The sequence below is a fragment of the Chiloscyllium plagiosum genome, chromosome 26, assembly GCF_004010195.1.
Source record: "Chiloscyllium plagiosum isolate BGI_BamShark_2017 chromosome 26, ASM401019v2, whole genome shotgun sequence".
Taxonomy (NCBI): Eukaryota; Metazoa; Chordata; class Chondrichthyes; order Orectolobiformes; family Hemiscylliidae; genus Chiloscyllium; species Chiloscyllium plagiosum.
In genome coordinates, this window is record NC_057735.1 from 28,827,696 (window position 1) to 28,845,816 (window position 18,121).

The 18,121-nt window shown below is 38.7% G+C and overlaps 1 protein-coding gene across 2 annotated transcripts in view; it reads left to right on the forward strand.

Moving 5' to 3' along the window:
* Positions 1-18,121, forward strand: part of itpr3 (inositol 1,4,5-trisphosphate receptor, type 3) — a 274,637-nt gene that overhangs the window by 137,901 nt on the left and 118,615 nt on the right. For both annotated transcript variants that reach the window (XM_043716798.1, XM_043716799.1), the window contains exons 14-20: positions 1,769-1,910; positions 2,609-2,767; positions 3,676-3,848; positions 5,189-5,308; positions 9,515-9,697; positions 12,371-12,622; positions 14,357-14,501. In XM_043716798.1, the coding sequence (XP_043572733.1) occupies positions 1,769-1,910; positions 2,609-2,767; positions 3,676-3,848; positions 5,189-5,308; positions 9,515-9,697; positions 12,371-12,622; positions 14,357-14,501 (1,174 nt within the window). The remainder of the gene's footprint in view (positions 1-1,768; positions 1,911-2,608; positions 2,768-3,675; positions 3,849-5,188; positions 5,309-9,514; positions 9,698-12,370; positions 12,623-14,356; positions 14,502-18,121) is intronic.

Genomic DNA, 18,121 nt, shown 5'->3' on the forward strand with positions numbered 1-18,121 from the left:
CTCCTTTTCCACCTATCCACTCCACCCTCTCCTCCCTGACCTATCACCTTCATCCCCTCCCCCACTCACCCATTGTACTCTATGCTACTTTCTCCCCACTCCCACCCTCCTCTAGCTTATCTCTCCACGCTTCCGGCTCACTGCCTTTATTCCTGATGAAGGGCTTTTGCCCAAAACGTCGATTTTGAAGCTCCTTGGATGCTGCCTGAATTGCTGTGCTCTTCCAGCACCACTAATCCAGAATCTGGTTTCCAGCATCTGCAGTCATTGTTTTTACCTCAATGTTAAAACACACAGCATTCTCCACTTCACTGCTGTTTCAAAGCTTTTGGGTCTTCCTGACTTGCCTAGACTAGTATTGGGATCTACTCTTTTAAATGGAAAATAGTGATTTAGACAGACCCTGGTGGGTCTGACACTGGAAGTGTATCAACATTAATTTAAAATATTGTTACCAGGGTGGTGATGCACCCTAGCCTCTGTAGGGCCCACCGGTACCTAAAAGCCTCTGTTGCACTGGTGGAGTCTGCATGCTCCCTCTCTCAGAGTGTGAACATAACCATGGAAGAGGAGCAGACAGTTGGAGGCTACAATCCTGTCCACAGCCCATTGCCAACAACTACTGATGGCCACTTTGGACAAGCCCAGGAGCAGGCACATGAGGAGACCTTCCATTCTTCCTAGACTAGGAGCATTGGGCAAGCAGAAATTTAAAAGCAGCTCTTTTAAGAAACTAAACAGGGACTGCAACTGAAAATGTTCAACACAAATGTGAAACACAGGCTGCAAAACTTACACGTGGACTGTCACCCGGTGAACATACTTAACCGTCTTTTGCATGGATTGCTGTGTATTTTTAGTTTCTAGGCTTGCTTCTGGACTATAATATTTAAACTACTACCAAGCAAATTGTGATTAAGTGGTTGTACATTTTAAATATTCCTATTTAACAAGTGTTTTTCAATACTATTTCAATCATTCACCCTTATCATGTTGCCTTTACTATAAGTGACAAATACAAAAGAGCTGCTTTAAATGTATTACATATGCTCAGTGTTTCATGCAGTTAAAAGCCTACCAATTTTTAAAAAAAATATCCTGCTTACTTCAGGCCATCTCAGTCCTGTAAGCAGTTTCAGTCAGCTATTTACACATTTACTACTGATTAAAACTGCCAGAAATCTCCATGATTGAACTCTCTCCCATCGCTGTTAATGTGTGACTAGCTGCTGGAAACTGTCAAGTGAGTTGGAGCTAGTTTTCCAAACTTTCTTGATCTGTAGCTTCTCGCTTCACTTTCACAGCTGTCATGATTTCATGTACCGAGCATATTGGAGTGAATAAACCTTGAGGGTTAGTGCCAGAAATTCTGCTGCCTAATCCATGCACACCTCAATCACGTCTTCCAAATCTCCATTCCACATTGAGCTTCAAATGCTACATTCCATGTTCCAAATTGACAGTGTGAACAGCTGCTTAGAACTTCCAGAAGTCTCCATCAGCTATTTATGCCATTAACAGGTACAGAAGATGGACACAATTAGAGAATGGAGACTGTAACAGTCTCATTTAGCTGTTTACACTGTTTTACCATCCACCAAGTATAATGAGCAATACATGTAAGCCTCAAAACACCCATTTGATATGGTTGAGATAGATTTAGACCCTGCAAATTTCTCCTTGTGAGTAAATGTTGTTCCCCTGATCTTTGTGCTTTTTAACTGAAATCAATGACAAAGATTTTGAGTTGTTTTTCTGTCCATTGTAGGTTTGCAATCAAATTGTTGGAAGATCTTGTCTTTTTTGTTGTGGAGGTTGCAGACAATGGTCAGAATGTTCTCGACATTGTCATGACAAAACCCAACAGGGAAAGACAAAAACTCATGCGAGAACAAAACATCCTGAAGCAGGTGATTATCATCAATAACGTGTTTGGAATTTATGTCGATGTAACAATACATTTGGTATGGACTACTAAACATTAGTGTGGCAGCTCCTATGGTAAACATGTCATGTAAAGTCAACACAATGGTTGCTGTTAGCCTATGTTAGAGTTCCTGTATGATTATGAGATCTTTATAGTAACCTTATTATAAATGTAGGAAAAAAAGGATTTATGTATTTGTTAGACTTTGAAGTAATCCCCTTACCCCCAATTTCTGACAACCATCACATAACCATAACCCTTTCCTTTGCAGAGACATATACATCTCCAGATTTAGTAATTTCCCCTTCACTTCCTTAATAACTCTTTGGATCTAATATTATAAAATTACATGAGTTAATGCAGTAAGTTGCTGACCCACAAAGGAAAGCCTGATTTTTGACTAATGCACAAATAGCTGATGTCAGCATGAACACTCAGTTCTTTTGCATTATGAATAGTAAGCTGGCAAAGCTGCTGTCCTGATGGTTATCCAATGACTGCTGTTGGGATTATGTATGTGCAATCATTAGGCCCAATGCAGCTTGTCACTTATATTGCTTCTGCCACTGAGAATCCCTTGCAGTAAAAGATTAGAATAAGGAATACACTCTGCTGTAGATGTTGTGTTTATTATGTAGAAAATATGGCAAAATTATTGACTTTGTTGCCTCCTGTGCACAGATATTTGGAATTTTGAAGGCCCCTTTTCTGGATAAAGGCGATGGACCTATGCTAAGGTTGGAGGAGCTTGCTGATCAGAAGAATGCACCATACCAGTACATGTTCCGACTCTGTTACAGATTACTTCGACATTCACAGGATGATTACAGGAAAAACCAGGTATGGGGCTCTGACTTGTGTTTAATGGCTTGAACCCAATTCTTAAACATGACCTCAAATAGACATTACTTTCTTTAATGAATCTACATGAGGCAGACGTATAAAATAAGGTTTTTCAACTATCAGTGCTGAGATGGAAAGCAAACACCAAGTGAAGAATATAAGACAATTTTGTTCTGTGCAGCAGTATGTGCACGGTGGCTCAGTGATTAGCACTGCTGCCTCACCGTGTCAGGGACATTATCAATTACTTCTGTCAGTGCTTTTGGGAATTCTAACAGGAAATAATTGCAATTCACCACTGTCGGTCGTGAGATATCCCTATAATCTTTATAGTTAAGAAAAGAGAAAAATGTAGGTACCGCCACTCTAAAGTTCAGTTCATCATTGATTATAGGAAGACTGTATTCTATCTTTTTCTGTCTGCGTCCAGCTCCTGCTGTTGTATGATTGGCACTGTAGTGCATTAGTATAAACCAAAATACTGCTAACTTAACCAGTGACAATGTAAATGGATTCTCCATGGAAGGCATTGCAGTGTAACCTGTGACATTGTCTGGGACACACTAATCTCCCATGTTCTGTTTTGGTGCTCACACCATGCATAGCCAGGATCTGAAGCAATAATGCATAAAAACTGCCTCACAAGCAACACATGAAAAGAATATTTTGTGACGTGCATGTTTCTTTTGAAACACTAATGGATTAATGGAAGGGGAAGGAAGTTCCTGCATTTGTATAAACCTGTACAGCAGAAAGAAACTTCCTGGTTTCGAGGGCACTAAATCAGTGACTCATAGGCTCTTGCCATGTAGGCTTTGTGAAGGAGAGGAACCTAGGCTGGAACAAATGAGGCTATAATACTAAAGATACTTTTGTTTGACATCTCCCCTTTGTTACTTTATTAGGAACATATTGCAAAGCAATTTGGAGTGATGCAGTCTCAGATTGGCTATGACATTCTGGCTGAAGACACAATTACAGCTTTACTCCACAACAACAGAAAACTGCTAGAAAAGCACATTACGAAAACAGAAGTTGAAACCTTCGTCAAACTAGTGAGGAAGAGCCGAGAACCAAGGTAGGGTGATCCACAGTTTTAGGATTGCTGTAACTGCTCAGTGAACATTAATCACATGTATAACTGCAGCACAGCTACTGGGTGAATTCTGTTTAGTCAAATATTCTGTGAGAGCCTCAGAAGCAGGTTCTCCCTGGGGGGATTCATCAAGCCATCAATGGGTTACAGATGCAGTGCTTTATTGTCAGGGGCACATTCTTTTAGATGCTGGATTAAAATAAGGCCCAGTCTGTTTATCCAAGTGAACACGAAAGGTCCCATTACACAGTTCAAAGAAAATGGGAGAGTTCTTCATGTGCTTTGCACAATGTTTGTGCCTCAACTAAAGTCACCAAAGTAAAATTAGTGATTCACTTTATTCCAATTTTTTTAGAATGTTATTGGCACAGAATGGTTACTATGTCTCCAAATAGCTATTTCAGCCCTTAAGCAAATAATTGGACGAAATGCTTTGTGATATAAAACATGATGGGCTACAATCTTAGTTTTGCTTTACAGACCTAAAACTGACACTGCATATAGAAATAACCTCATTTCCATTGCTTTTTATTGATATCTACAAAAATTCCAGGTAACCCATAGCATCTGCTTTAGGCCCCGATGCAACTTTGTAACTTAGCCCAATAAATCATGATGCAAGTTACTTCAGTATGACTAGAGAAAGTACCTGCAACTTTAAACAGCTGAATACGTTTTGACATATGTAATTGAGTCTTGCATGGTCTTGTAAATGGAACATGCAATTTGTGTCTTGGATTAGCTGCCATTAATTTTGAAAGGAAACAGAAGTGATAGGATTTTTAAAAAAAAAATATGATGTAATCAAATTATTCTTAAAACAATTAAAATGAGTCTTCACTGTTCATGGTTGCAGAGTTGAAATTTGTGGCAGATTTGAACCAGTCAGGTGTAAGTGTGAAGCAGAAGTATGCATATTGATGGTCTAAGCAACATAGATATGAAGTGAATAGTGAAATGATGTGGACAAAATCATGGCTAAAATAGATAGCATCCAAAAATGGTCATACGGATTGCAATGTAAAATTAACCTATTCAACATAATGCAAGCATTCTGCATCTTTGTATTGCCTGTTGATCGTCATAATTACTGCAGCCAGTTCTAATGTTACTGCTCATTAGTTACAGTGACAATAGAGGCCTTAGAATCATTACTTGCTAGCAGAACTCTGCCTTTTTAAATAGGAGATGTGTTGCGGCTGTTAGCATCATTCCATATAATATTGTCTGTAAGTACAAAGATCTGAAGAGTTAAAGGGCCAATGAAATAAACTATATTTTTTGTCAAACACCTGTCACTAATTCTTTCTGGTTTCTAACAGATTTTTAGATTATTTATCAGATCTGTGTGTGTCAAATCACGTTGCCATTCCAGTCACCCAGGAACTTATTTGCAAGTGTGTATTGGATCCTCAGAATGAAGATATCCTCATAAAAACTGAGTGAGTTACAGCTTCTTTTCTCAGCAGCATCATCAAAGATGTACCATATTCTTGTTTCTTTTTGGTTTATAAAGGAACAAAGATGATTCACATTTTGAATGAAACAAAGAGCTTTGTGTATAGAGCTTACATTCTTGAATGAAAAGAGCAAAAACATTCTGTAGAAAACAACTGATATAAATATCATCCTGTTTTCAGAGCATTCTTGATTACTGCAATTAATCAATATTGCTCCAGTTATTGTAGCTTGTACTTCTAATGAATATCTCATTCTGTTCACCAATAGTGGATTTGTTGTTGCCAATTTATGAATACTTCAATCCTTTTGTCCTTTTTTTAAAAGAGCAGCAAAATAGTCTGCAGTAGGTTAGAAATTTTGGTCTCCCTGCTATTGGAAGATTGCTGTGAAACATGAAAGGGTTCAGAAAAGGTTAACAAGGATCTTGCCAGGGTTGGAGGATTTGAGCAATACGGAGAGGCTGAACAGGCTGGGGCTGTTTTCCCTGGAGCGTCAGAGACTGAGGGGTGACCTTGTAGAGGTTTATAAAATCCTGAGGGGCATGGATAGGGTAAATAGACAAAGTCTTTTCCCTGGGGTGGGGGAGTCCAGAACTAGAGGGTATAGGTTTAGAGTGAGAGGGGAAAGACTTAAAAGGGATCTAAGGGGAAACTTTTTCACACAGAGAGTGGTGTGTGTATGGAATGAGCTCCCAGAGGAAGTGGTGGATACTGGTACAAATAAAACATTTATAAGACATAGTAGTGGATATATGAATAGGAAAGGTTTAGAGGGATATGAGCCAACTGCTGGCAAATGGGACTAGATTAATTTAGGATATCTGGTCGGTATGGATGAGTTGGACTGAAGGGCCTGTTTGTGTGGTGTAAACCTCTATGACTCCAGTGCCATTTGATCCATGATGAGATTTTCTCATGGGCTTTGTGCCCCAAAGCAGATTGAGTTGACTTTTCTGTTCCATAATGCTCTGACACCTCTTGTCCGGGGATATTCTCCTCTCCAGATAATGAAACACGTGAAAGTAAATTGCAACAAATAATTATGCAGGCTTTTTTTTGTTGTTAAGACACATTGTTAAAGATGTAGAAAGAGTTCTGTGCTGCCATTGACCTGACCTGATTAGTCTGGGAGTGTCTGGGAGGTGTTTGTGGTTGTGATTTGTTTTATTCCTAAATGTTTATGCATTGGCAGAGTGCCAGTTAAAACATGTTTTTTCTAAGATTTTCAAGTCTCTTCCATTCTTGCTTACAAATTGAAGAAGATCCAACAAAATTACCATCTTTCAGTTTAGACGTGGCAAGCAAAATCCCTCGAAATGAAGGGGAAATTTATTAGGAACATAAGGCCAGCCTCTTGAACCTAATAAGCCATTCATAAGGTTGTAATTTTAACTCCAGCTATCTCCCTTTGTTCCATAACTCTTCATACACTGAGGGAATATTCCATTACAGCATTAAGATGTAAAGAAATATCCTGAACTTCCACATTTATTTATTTCTCCCACCTTTTTATACTTATGCCAGCAACTTGGAATGTTTTTAAAGCTTGAGGTTTTCTGTGCTGAGCCGTTCAGCGGTCTGTCGTGTCCACGTGTTTCAGTAATTTACAGTTGTATGTTTTCTTCAATTCAGGTAACTATGAACATTTAACCACTTCCAAGGGGAAAACATGGGATATTGCCCAATTACATGTCAGATGCCAATGTGATGTGGAGAAAGGAAACAGCAACTTCAAACTGCTCTTCAGCTTTCACCTTGGTTGACTATTCCCTTGCAGTTCAGTTCCCACTTGGTTCAACTCCCATTTGTCCCAATGCAGCTAGTGCAGTCCTTGAGATGCTCCCACAATGCAGGGGTGTTGGCAGTAGTAGAACACACAATTCTTCTGGAACTGACAGAAGCAATCCATCTCCTCACAGTTCCATGTCAGCAAGTCTAAATGTACCATTACTGGTTGACTTTGATTACATTCCCAAGGAAGCATGTACGTGCTTGCTCTGCTTGTTTATTTCCCAGATTGCTAAGTAGGTTCTGAGTATGTCATCAGATCCCCAGTTTGCTAGCTGAATCAAATGACACTCTCGTCACTCCAGAGGAAGGTGCATTTCAAGATGGTGTCAGTGAGCAGAATCATCCCAGGCTCTGAATGATGTGTGCTATGTTGAGAAATTTGGGAAATTGTGTGAGATGTTGAGCAAGGCTTTTCTCAACATCAAGACTAACAAGCTGCATTTTCCCAGAGAGAAAATTCTTGTTGTGAGCAGTGAGGAGCCTGTAATTGGGGATTATCACTCATCCTTTCCTTCATTACTACATATCTGATATCAGACTTCTATTCTCCTCACCTACCGAATAGTAACAGTAAGAAGTCCTGACATGAAAAGTCAGAGCGGATATATGGCGACTGTAGCTCACTGCTTTGGTATTTGGGCCAGTCATTGAGCTGCCTGATCACTTTGAGCTGGAGAGCTCCAGCCAAGTGCAGATTTGACAGTCACATGCCCCTCCTTATCTGCTTATGGGGTCCAGTCCTCAAAATGGGATTGATTCTTCCACCCATTCTATTTGGTGGCTGCTAACTGCATTTGCTGTCTGGCTGTATTATGGTTAAATGTACTAAAATGTAACTTTGGTTTACAGCAACATGAGGGCTAAGGTCAAAGGTATGGTCTCACAATCCCAGCCAACAACAATACTGAACAAGCCAGATCTCTGAATCAAACTTGGTTTGTTAGGCCATAAGTTTTGTTTTTTTGCAGTTTGGGTATGATGATAGTCAGTCACTGAACCTAGTCACAAGATGATGCCAACGTACTTTGAACAAATTTGAAATAGTCCAAAAAGTATGGATCACCATAATGAAAAATAGTCAATCTGAAGTCTGAAGAACAGTTGTGAAAGGTATGGAGGGATAATTTGGCAAGATTTGACTAGTACAGTCTCATAACTGTAAGCAAGGTGGGAGAATTTAACACAGAGTGCTTTATGTAGTTGCATGCCACTGCCAACACAGTTATACGAGACTTTGACATTTTGTCTCATGCTTGTTTTTGTTATTCAAATTAAATAGTTTGATTATGTTCTAGATTCAACATCACGTGGACCTACCCTGTTTTGTGAAGGAAAATGGATGGAAATCCTTCACAAAGCGGCAGTATCACTTCTCTCATGTTTGTCTGCTAAAAGAACTCACCTCAATTTATCCGACACAATGCATAATATCCAGAAACTGCCTAAGCAACATAATGTTCATTCGAAGGCAGATATAAAAGTTGTTCAGAAATCCTGAACAAACCATGAGCAAAATTTATCTCCTTATTCATTGTCAGCATAATTGGCTAAGCTTATGGATTTTTGGCATATTTCATTGTGGGGTGTTGTGACAACTAACAGGATGTGAGGCATCTCAAGTTGAAACTTTATTGCTGGAACAGCACAGCAGGTCAGGCAGCATCCAGGGAACAGGAGATTCTTCCACGAAAGAAACGTCGAATCTCCTGTTCCCTGGATGCTGCCTGACCTGCTGTGCTGTTCCAGCAATAAAGTTTCAACTTTGATCTCCAGCATCTGCAGACCTCACTTTCTCCTGTGAGGCATCTCAACCTCTGCTTTCAAGTCCCTGCAATAGATCATTTTCTGAGACTAATAATGAGGTGCAGATCAGAACATTATAACTGGGATGTCACCTTGTTGGTGATCCAATGTCATCCTCAGTTTGAAGGAGAGCTGTCACTGACTACCAACTCCAACTGAGCTTGCTATTTAGTTAAAACCTTCTTTCACAGAGTTTCTTGTATGTTACAACTGAAAGACCACATACTGAAATATAAATAGAATAAATGTTGAGTTAAAACATCAAACTGAGGAATCATAATATATTCAGGTGGATATGTCTGCATTAAAAGAAAACAGTAAATTTTGTCAGTGCCTTAATATTCCTGTTTCAAGCAACATTGTCACAAAGGATTATCTGGCTTTTTTTTGTTAAATGTTTGTGGGGCCTTGCTGTGTGGAAACACAACTATGTGTTCCCATACAATATGAACTATCTTTCATTAGAAAGCATTCTGACACTTGTTGAGGGTCAAGATGCAATACACATGCGAGTAGAAGTATGAGTGTTTTAATTTTGCAATGCAGTGTAAAGCACAGAGAAGCTGAATACTTTGTTACATATTTTGCTTATAGGTTGAGGCCAGTGAAGGAAATGTCTCAGTCTCCAGAGTATATGAGTATGGAATACTTTGAAGACGAAGTTTGGTTGATCTGGACAGACAAAATGAACGAAGTTCAGGAGAAAAGCATCAGACAGTTAGCGCAAGAGGCCAGAGCTGGTAATACACATGATGAAAATGTCCTAACTTATTACAGGTAATTAGCATTATTTTTTGCAAAAGTACACCTTTGCATTGAGGAGCAGTAGTGTATGTAATTGTTAGTGAACTGTGTTTTAAACCCATATGTAATGATTAGATTTTATGAGGGTCATTTGGTAATTATTTTGTGGCAAATGTAAAAGTTGCTTTTTTATGTCTAAAGAATTTATTTAATCCTAGAATTGACCTTTCTGTCAGCGCTTGCCCTTCTGAAGGGGCATGGATGCCTGGCTAACAGGAACAGGCATCTTAAAGAAAACTACATTTTAAGAAGTGAACTACTGAATTTTTTAATGTTGCTTTATTGACATCTTCATTTTCATACCTGTTGTTGTTGCTCATACTAGACTTCTTTTGTGTTGTGACTGTTATTTTCAGCTCAATTTGTTTATGTTCCCTGAAGTAAATAGCTTTTAAGTGTTGACCACATTTTGTGTAGATATATATAAACCACATCTCTGAAAAGTATTAATTTTTTGAACCATTTAGCAGCTTTTGGGATCACTTTATCTGTTCCCAGCCTCCAACTTGCCACATCTATAAATATAACAGTTTGCTGCAATCTTCTTGAATATAGGACAAAAGGGTTGCTGGTCTATTACCATAGATGTCACTTTACTGCATTCACTCATCAACTATAAGAGATATACAACATAGAAAGAACCCATTATTCCATCATGCTTGTGTTGTTAGTACAAACCAAAACTAATTTTTATATCCTGCTCCTTTCCCATAAATTTAGCTTTTCTGTTTCAAATATTTGTTCCATTTCCCTGAGAAGATGCAACAGTTTTTTTGCCTCATTCAGTTTCTGTGACAAAGCTTCCATGCTACATTAACCCTGTGTATGAATAACAAACACTGAAAAAGGTATTCCCTGTTAATTTCTAAACAACACTCAAGAGGTTTAACACCATCCAGGTCAAAGCAGCACATTTGATTGATGCCTCATCCATCTTTACAGATTACAGTACTAATGTGTTTAATAACTTAACTCTTAATAACTCACTAGCTGTTGATAGCATACAAGCTTTGAACAACTTATTTATTTTTGATACTTATCCCCTGTTCACCAACCCTCCAGCCCACTGCTTCTTTCCTCAATACTTCTAGACAGTCCATCTCTCCTACTTGCTGCCCCTCCCATTTGCTGTTTCCCTTCCCTGACCATCATCTTGCTGAACCTTCCACTGGCCAACCTTCCTATCACCGCCTGTCTCCTACTTGTTGCTCCTCCCACTTGCTGCCTGTCTCTCCTTCACCACCTCTTATACATACAGCCTCTCTTGTTGATAAATTAAAGCCAATGATAATTGAGCAGTACTGAGTAGGCAACAAACACAGAAAAGGTATTTGCCAGTAATTTCTTTTCACAACCTAAAATCCCAGACCACATTTGGACATCACACCACACTCTCTTGAGTTTGAATATAAAATCCCTGAGCTTCTGTTGACTTCAACTTGAAACCTTCTCCTCATCTCTTCAGGGTGAATCTTTCTATGCGCAGATAGAAATATGCGCAATATCTGTTTAGACAATGTTCCTTTACTCAATTATCTGCGCATCGTTGAAGAGACTACTGGTAGTAAGCCAGCTCTGTCAGTTCCTTAGTCTTTTAATCTCCACAATTCTCATTTCTTTGAATTGTAATTCCTCACTAACACTCTGGTAGTTAACCCAAAAGCAATCCGACTGGAATAGCAGCACCTGTAATGGATCGTATTCACATCTGTCTGTCTGAGGGTCCTATGGTACAGTATAGCATTCCTACCTCTTAACCAGGACACACAGCTTCAAGTCTCACTTGCTCCAGAGGTATATCATAACATTTCTGAACAGGTTAATTAGAAAATATCTGTCTGACCGACTCTGAGAGTCTATATGTAGCAGGACCAGCTTCTTCCTACTTTGTCTTGAATTGTTAAAAGCCTGCACTTTACTTTCAATAAGTTTCACTTTGATTTCCTGCCTTAATAACAAACAGAACACAGCATGTTGGCTTCGGACAGACTTTGCATGAGGTCACATTGTCTTGTCTCTGGGCAGATTTTTTAAGTGATCACATACCTTCTCCAAACTACTACATTTTACATTAAATGGGGTAATTTAAAAATACAAACGACTTATTAAGTCCAGAATTCAAAACAGATCTTTATCCCTAATATTACCCAGTCATCTGTTCTCTGATCTTTTGTCTCTGTTTTCATCTTGTATACATTTATCCACTCAGCAAATTAGATATTTAGACAGCATTGATTGGCTCTTCTATGGGTTCTTTATACAAGCTGAGATCAACTTCTATTTAGTATACAGCAATGTTTATTAACAGATGATACATGATGGTAAGGTTACAGTGCTATATGCTCCATGCAGGATATGTTCTAACCTTTTAGCAGCGTACTAGCATGTGACTACTAAGGTCACAGTTACATCACAGCTTCCCTAAGGGGGCATCTACTGCACTTGTATATAAAATAAAAGTTCTGTTTGGACAGTCTCAGTTAAATTTTGAGTGGATATGACCCACAATACAAGGCAACCTCAAATTCCACAACTGTTGACAGTATAACAGAGACTGGTATCGAAAATGCTCCTCTAAAGTTCAATTTGAAAGGCATTGCTGAGACAAATGAATGTTCCTAATATTTCCTAATTTTTATGTTTTAGGTATCAGCTGAAGCTCTTTGCAAGGATTTGTCTAGATCGTCAATATTTGGCAATTGATGAAATTTCCAAGCAGCTGAGTGTGGAGTTGATATTTCTCTGCATGGCAGATGAAACGTTACCATTTGATATACGGGCCTCATTCTGCAATCTGATGTTGCATGTCCATGTAGACCGAGACCCCCAGGAACTGGTAACGCCAGTGAAATTTGCTCGACTGTGGACAGAAATACCTACAACAATTAGTATCAGAGAGTAAGCCCACTTCTGTATGCCTGAATATGTTTACTTGAAGTTGTTAAATCTTGGGTTGAACAAACTCGGAGTAGGAATTGAGTAATCTGGGGAGGGTTATAAATTATAGAGCAGCATAGGTTATTATAGTCTGGATCTCCTTCGAGTGATGATCGCAAAGTGTATGTTGTTATTAAGCAACACTCTTCTACTGAAACCATTAACTCGGTAAATTGTTGAAAGTTTGAGCAGATAATGCAAGGGCAGATGGACATCTGGTAGCTTAATGAATGGATTTTGATAAGAACAGGAATGAGTCAGAAGGAAATGAAGTGAACTAATTTCAAAGCAGTTAGGGATAACAGGTTGGCCTGAGAAAAAGAAATAAAAGAGGGCCAAAGCTAAAATTTAAAAAAGGTCGCTTCATATAATAGCTGTCACCATTTGAGGCAGTCAGATTTCATACTTTCAACTGTTCCATCTTTAATAGACCAGATAGTTTATTGGCATTGCATTAACAATTATCACGTCATTAAAAAGATACCAGTACTACTAGTTACCAAATTGCACGTATTGCATTTAATGGCAAATTTATGTGCAAATCCAGAAATTCTTATTATTGAACAGGGTAAGGGCTGCTTGCAGAAAGCAAATAGCTGCGTGTTAAGTTCCAAAGTTTGCGACTTAGGCTATGGTGAATCTATTGGTCCAAGAGAGTGTGGGGTCAGGTAGGAAATGGAAGGTCATTTAACTAGAAGGTGATGGGGCCTTTAATCTCTGCCTGAATTAAGTTCTGGGTGGAAGGGTCCATGGCCAACATCCTGCTAATTGAAGCTCTGAAGTGGCCAATTAATGTGCACTCAAAGGCTTCAATCTGTCTCTGCTAGAAATAACCCAGCAGCAAGCGTGCTTTATGGAAGGTGGAAGATTGTGATTGCTTATTGTTTTGGAGGTTTAGGACATGATCAAAGACTCTTGGTGCTTGATGAAGGACATATTTATAGGGCAGCGACTCCCCCGCGCCCCCCCATGACTTTGCTTCCTATACCCCTGGAGCACCACCTCTCCATGCTGACCTGAATCCCTGGAAACCACCCCCACTGAAATTTCCTTTATCCTTGGTCTACTATTGTGTTCCTGACATCAGCTACGATCTTTAATGTACAGTAACCAAGAAAAGAAGCTGTCAGCCTCTTATCAGCTGAAAGCTCCTGCTGGGAAGGAGCTCTACCCCACTGATCTGATTCTGTATGAAGGCCAGCCTCTGTCCTCATAAGTACTTGAAGGACAGGAGATATTTTTAGTTAATTTGGTTTGATTTATTGTTGTCACATGCACTGAGATACAGTGAAAAGTGTTGTTCTGCATGCTCTACAGGCAGACCATACAATACCAAGTGCATCAGGTAGCAGAAAGAGTACACTATACAGAATTATAGCCATAGTAGTCAGGCTAAAGGTTTTGATGCATTTTCAGACAGTGTGCAAGACTTGGAGGATATTGTTCCCAGTCTCTAATCCCTTGAAGTTGATGATCAATTTGTCTGTTAAAGTCACTGTGCTGATTTAACATGTTGTAATTTGTCAGTAATGCTGTAATTTTTTTAACTTTTTTAAAATGATAACATCATATTTTCTGTCCTAATCTTAAAAAACACCTTACTCTGGTTAACAAAGAATGAAACCCAGCAGCCATGTTGATGAGGATTAGTGCTAGTGAGAGAAAATTTGACCACAATTAAATTTTTATTTGCAGTTATGATTCCAATTTGAATGACTCACGGGATGACAAGAAAAACAAATTTGCTAATACAATGGAGTTTATGGAAGATTATCTCAATAATGTGGTAAATGATACTCTTCCGTTTTCTAACGAGGAAAAGAATAAGCTCACATACGAGGTAATTATTTTTTATTTGTTTATTTCCTTGCAATTATTTAAAGTTCTAGTAGTCTGAACAATTTTGCCAATCTCATCTACACAGAGAGATATTCTATTAAGTTTAGTATCTAAAGGACCAAATATTATTGACAAGAAAGGTTGCTATTTTTCACTGATTTTCTGCAACAGATAATATTGGAGTGTGATTGCAAGATCTAAAATCTATGTTCTTCAAACTAACTCTCAATGGTTCAACTGCTATTTTGATGCATTGAAGCCCTTGGGCTTGGTTAAAAAGAATAGGCAAAAGCTAATTGCACCCCTCCCTCAATCTGCCCTAGACTTCTCTCCTTGAATCTTGTCATTCTGTTCTGCCTTTCACTACCGTCTATAATCTCTTCAAAAAACTTTTTTTTTCACCAATCCTTGCAGTCATCTCTTTAGACTCTAATGTAGTTTTGAGTTTATATCCAATTACACTTTATTGGTATATGTCACTGAAGTGAAGATGCTACATAGTAAACTGAAGTCTGGAACTGTACACCTAATGTGTGTCCTCGTTTTAGCTCTGGTACAAATTATAAACCTTGGAAAACATATGATTGCTATAGTAAATGGGCCAGCTTTTCAATAGAAGGTAAATGATTAATAGAAAAAACAAGTTTATTTTTCTGGCATTTCTGGCTCCTGTAAATGGTGCATCCATATGTGTTTCTTTTGTAGCATATTTGGGGCAGTGGTGTATTAAAATATACATATAGTAAGAATTTAACAAAACGGTATTTTTACAAGAGGATGTTGTGTGCATTGGGAGCAGCTGAACAACTCAGGTTGTAAAGGCAATAACTTTATAGGATGTGTCACAACCAGTTTTATGGAGCAGTATGTTTTTGAACTGACAAGGGAATAGACCAAACTGGACTTGATGAGCAATAAGCTAAAACTAGATGATAATTTGACAGTAAAGGGAATATCCTGCCAATATTGCTTATAGTGTGTTTTAAATGATATTAGATTTGAGAGAGAAAGGAGAGTCATTAGAATGGTGTTTAAAATTTAAGGACTGCAAAATTAGAAGGACTTAGTAGGCTGGACAATACTTTTGGAAAAGCTTACAGATAAACAAGGGTAAATGTTAAAAAGAAGTATTCCATGCAATGTACAGATCTCTAAAAGGTAAAGGTTGTATTTTTATGATTCATTAGCCATGATCAACAACCACTAAATGAGTGTATTCACACCCAGCGGACTGCAGTAGTTTAGGAAGGCAAATCCAAAGGGGGTACATTCCAACCATCTTCCTATGTGCCAGGTATAATTCCAAGCCACAGAACGTTTTCTCCCTAATTCCAATGAACTTCAGTTTTGCTAAGGCTCCTTGGACAAATACTCTGGTAGAACCCAAATGGAGAGTCAGTGAGTCAATTATTATTGAGCAATTGCCACTTGAGCTGATCCACACAATTAGCAGGATAATATTCTGAGGACATGAGTTGATTGGTCATGGCAACTGGTGTTATTTGCATTTGATTAATTAATAAATATAACATTTTAAAGAAGTTAGTCTAAGGAAAGATGAGTGTAGAACTATCATTGATTGTCATAAAAGCCCATCTGGTTCACTAATGTGCTTTAAGGAAACAAATCTGCTCTCCTTATGTTGCTCAGTTGTGTCAAACCATGAGAAAAAATTGAATAAGAAAAAAACCCAAACAGACTACTGACACTGGCCTGGGTACTGGAAACGACAAAGGAACATCCTGCCTGGTCTGCTTTTCAAAATTCTGAACTGTAACATCTGATAACTTGTGCCAAGATTGTGAGAGCTGTTCCACAGACTATTCAAACAATAACCTGAAGAAATAATACTCACCCAGTCATTGGATCACAGAATGCCAACTGTGTGGGGACTTCAATGTCCACTACCATAAGTGACTTGGTAGTACTACTCCTGACCAAGCCAGATGATCTCTGAAGAATATTTCAGCTACACTGGACCTATGATGGGTGATAAATGCATTAATACAAATGAAATCCTATTTTTTTCCATCCTTTCAAATTTACCTGATGCTGATGCATCTGTCCATGACACTACTTTATTGAGATGAGGTCCTGTCTTTTCACTCAGGGTGCATTTACTCAGCTTGTGTGCTAGTGTCAGTTTGCTAAATGGAATGGATTCAGAACAGGTCTAATGACTTGAAACTGGACATTCCTAAGATGCTGAGTGCTCATTGTCATCAGCAGCAGAATAGTATTCAATTACAGTCTGTAATCCCAACAGATTCCCTGAACTACCATTTGTCATAAAATCAGAGGAACTACTCTAGTTCAATGAGGGTTGTAGGAGATCATGCCAGTAGTTGTGCCAAGCATATTTGAAATGTAGATGCCTACTTGGGAAAGTTATAACACTGGATTACATGCTTATTAAACCCGCAGTCTGTGGACCAGATTAGAGCTTTGTGCTCCTTAAACATCACATTATAGATGGTTGTGAGCAATACACTAGAGAAGGAAAATCCAAAAATGTCCCTAAACTTATTGATGGGTGAGTTCAGTACGTCAGTGCTGCAGCATTTGCAACTTTTTTCAGCCAGAATTGCTAAGTGGATATTCCACCCTGGCCTCCTCCAGACACCACACCCATCATAGATGCCAATCTTCAGCTGGTTTGATTTGATATCAAGAAACAGCTGAATCCAGCAAATGTTGTGGACCGCAAACAACATTCTGGCAATATTTCTGAGGACTTGTGCTCTAATTTTATCCATACCCTTAACCAAACTGTTCCAGTACATTTCTGACAATGTGGAAAATTATCCAGTTATATCCTGTCCACAAAACGCAGAAGAACTCTAACCTAGTCAATTATTCTTAATCAAGGCAAATTGATGAAAGGTGTGGTTGACAGTGCTATCAGGCACCTCTCACTCAGCGAGTGATGTTCCATCTGAGTTTTGCCAGAGTCACTTGGATCCAGACTCCAATAAACCTTCAGTGAGGTGTGTGTGACTGCCCTGACACCAAGGCAACATTTAACTGAGTGTAGGTGAAGAAGCCTGAGCAAAATCAGTCAGTGGGAGTGAGTGAGAATGATCCGCTGGCTGTGTCATTGGAAGTGGATTATTCATTCAGGCTGAAAAAAGATAGAAACAAAAGCAGAAATTGCTGTAAAAACTCAGCAAATCTGGCAGCATTTGTGGAGAGAAAGCAGAAATAACGTTTTGGTTTAGTGACCCTTCTTCAGAGTTGATTTATGTTTTCGTATCTGAAATCCAGCATCTGTAGTTCTTTTGGTTTTTTTTAAAACAGAGAGAAATTTTAAAGAAAATTATCCTAAATTGAGATATTAGCAGAAGGGCTAGAGAGTATAAGTACAAAATTTGAGTAGAGTATTGCTAGGACAGTGACCCATGGATTTTTCAAAAAAAAAGTAAATTCCTTGCAATATTGGAAGTGGCATTTTGTTCACTTTTATCTTAATAGGAAAGGTCTGACAAAATCTTGTTAATTACGGATTGGCACAGGCGAGACAAGAGAGACCCATGAGAGGTACTATTGTTGTAATGCCTCACGTGTACAATCATCCCTCAAACTGGAAAACAGAGGATGTACAGTCCTGGGCTGCACACAAAA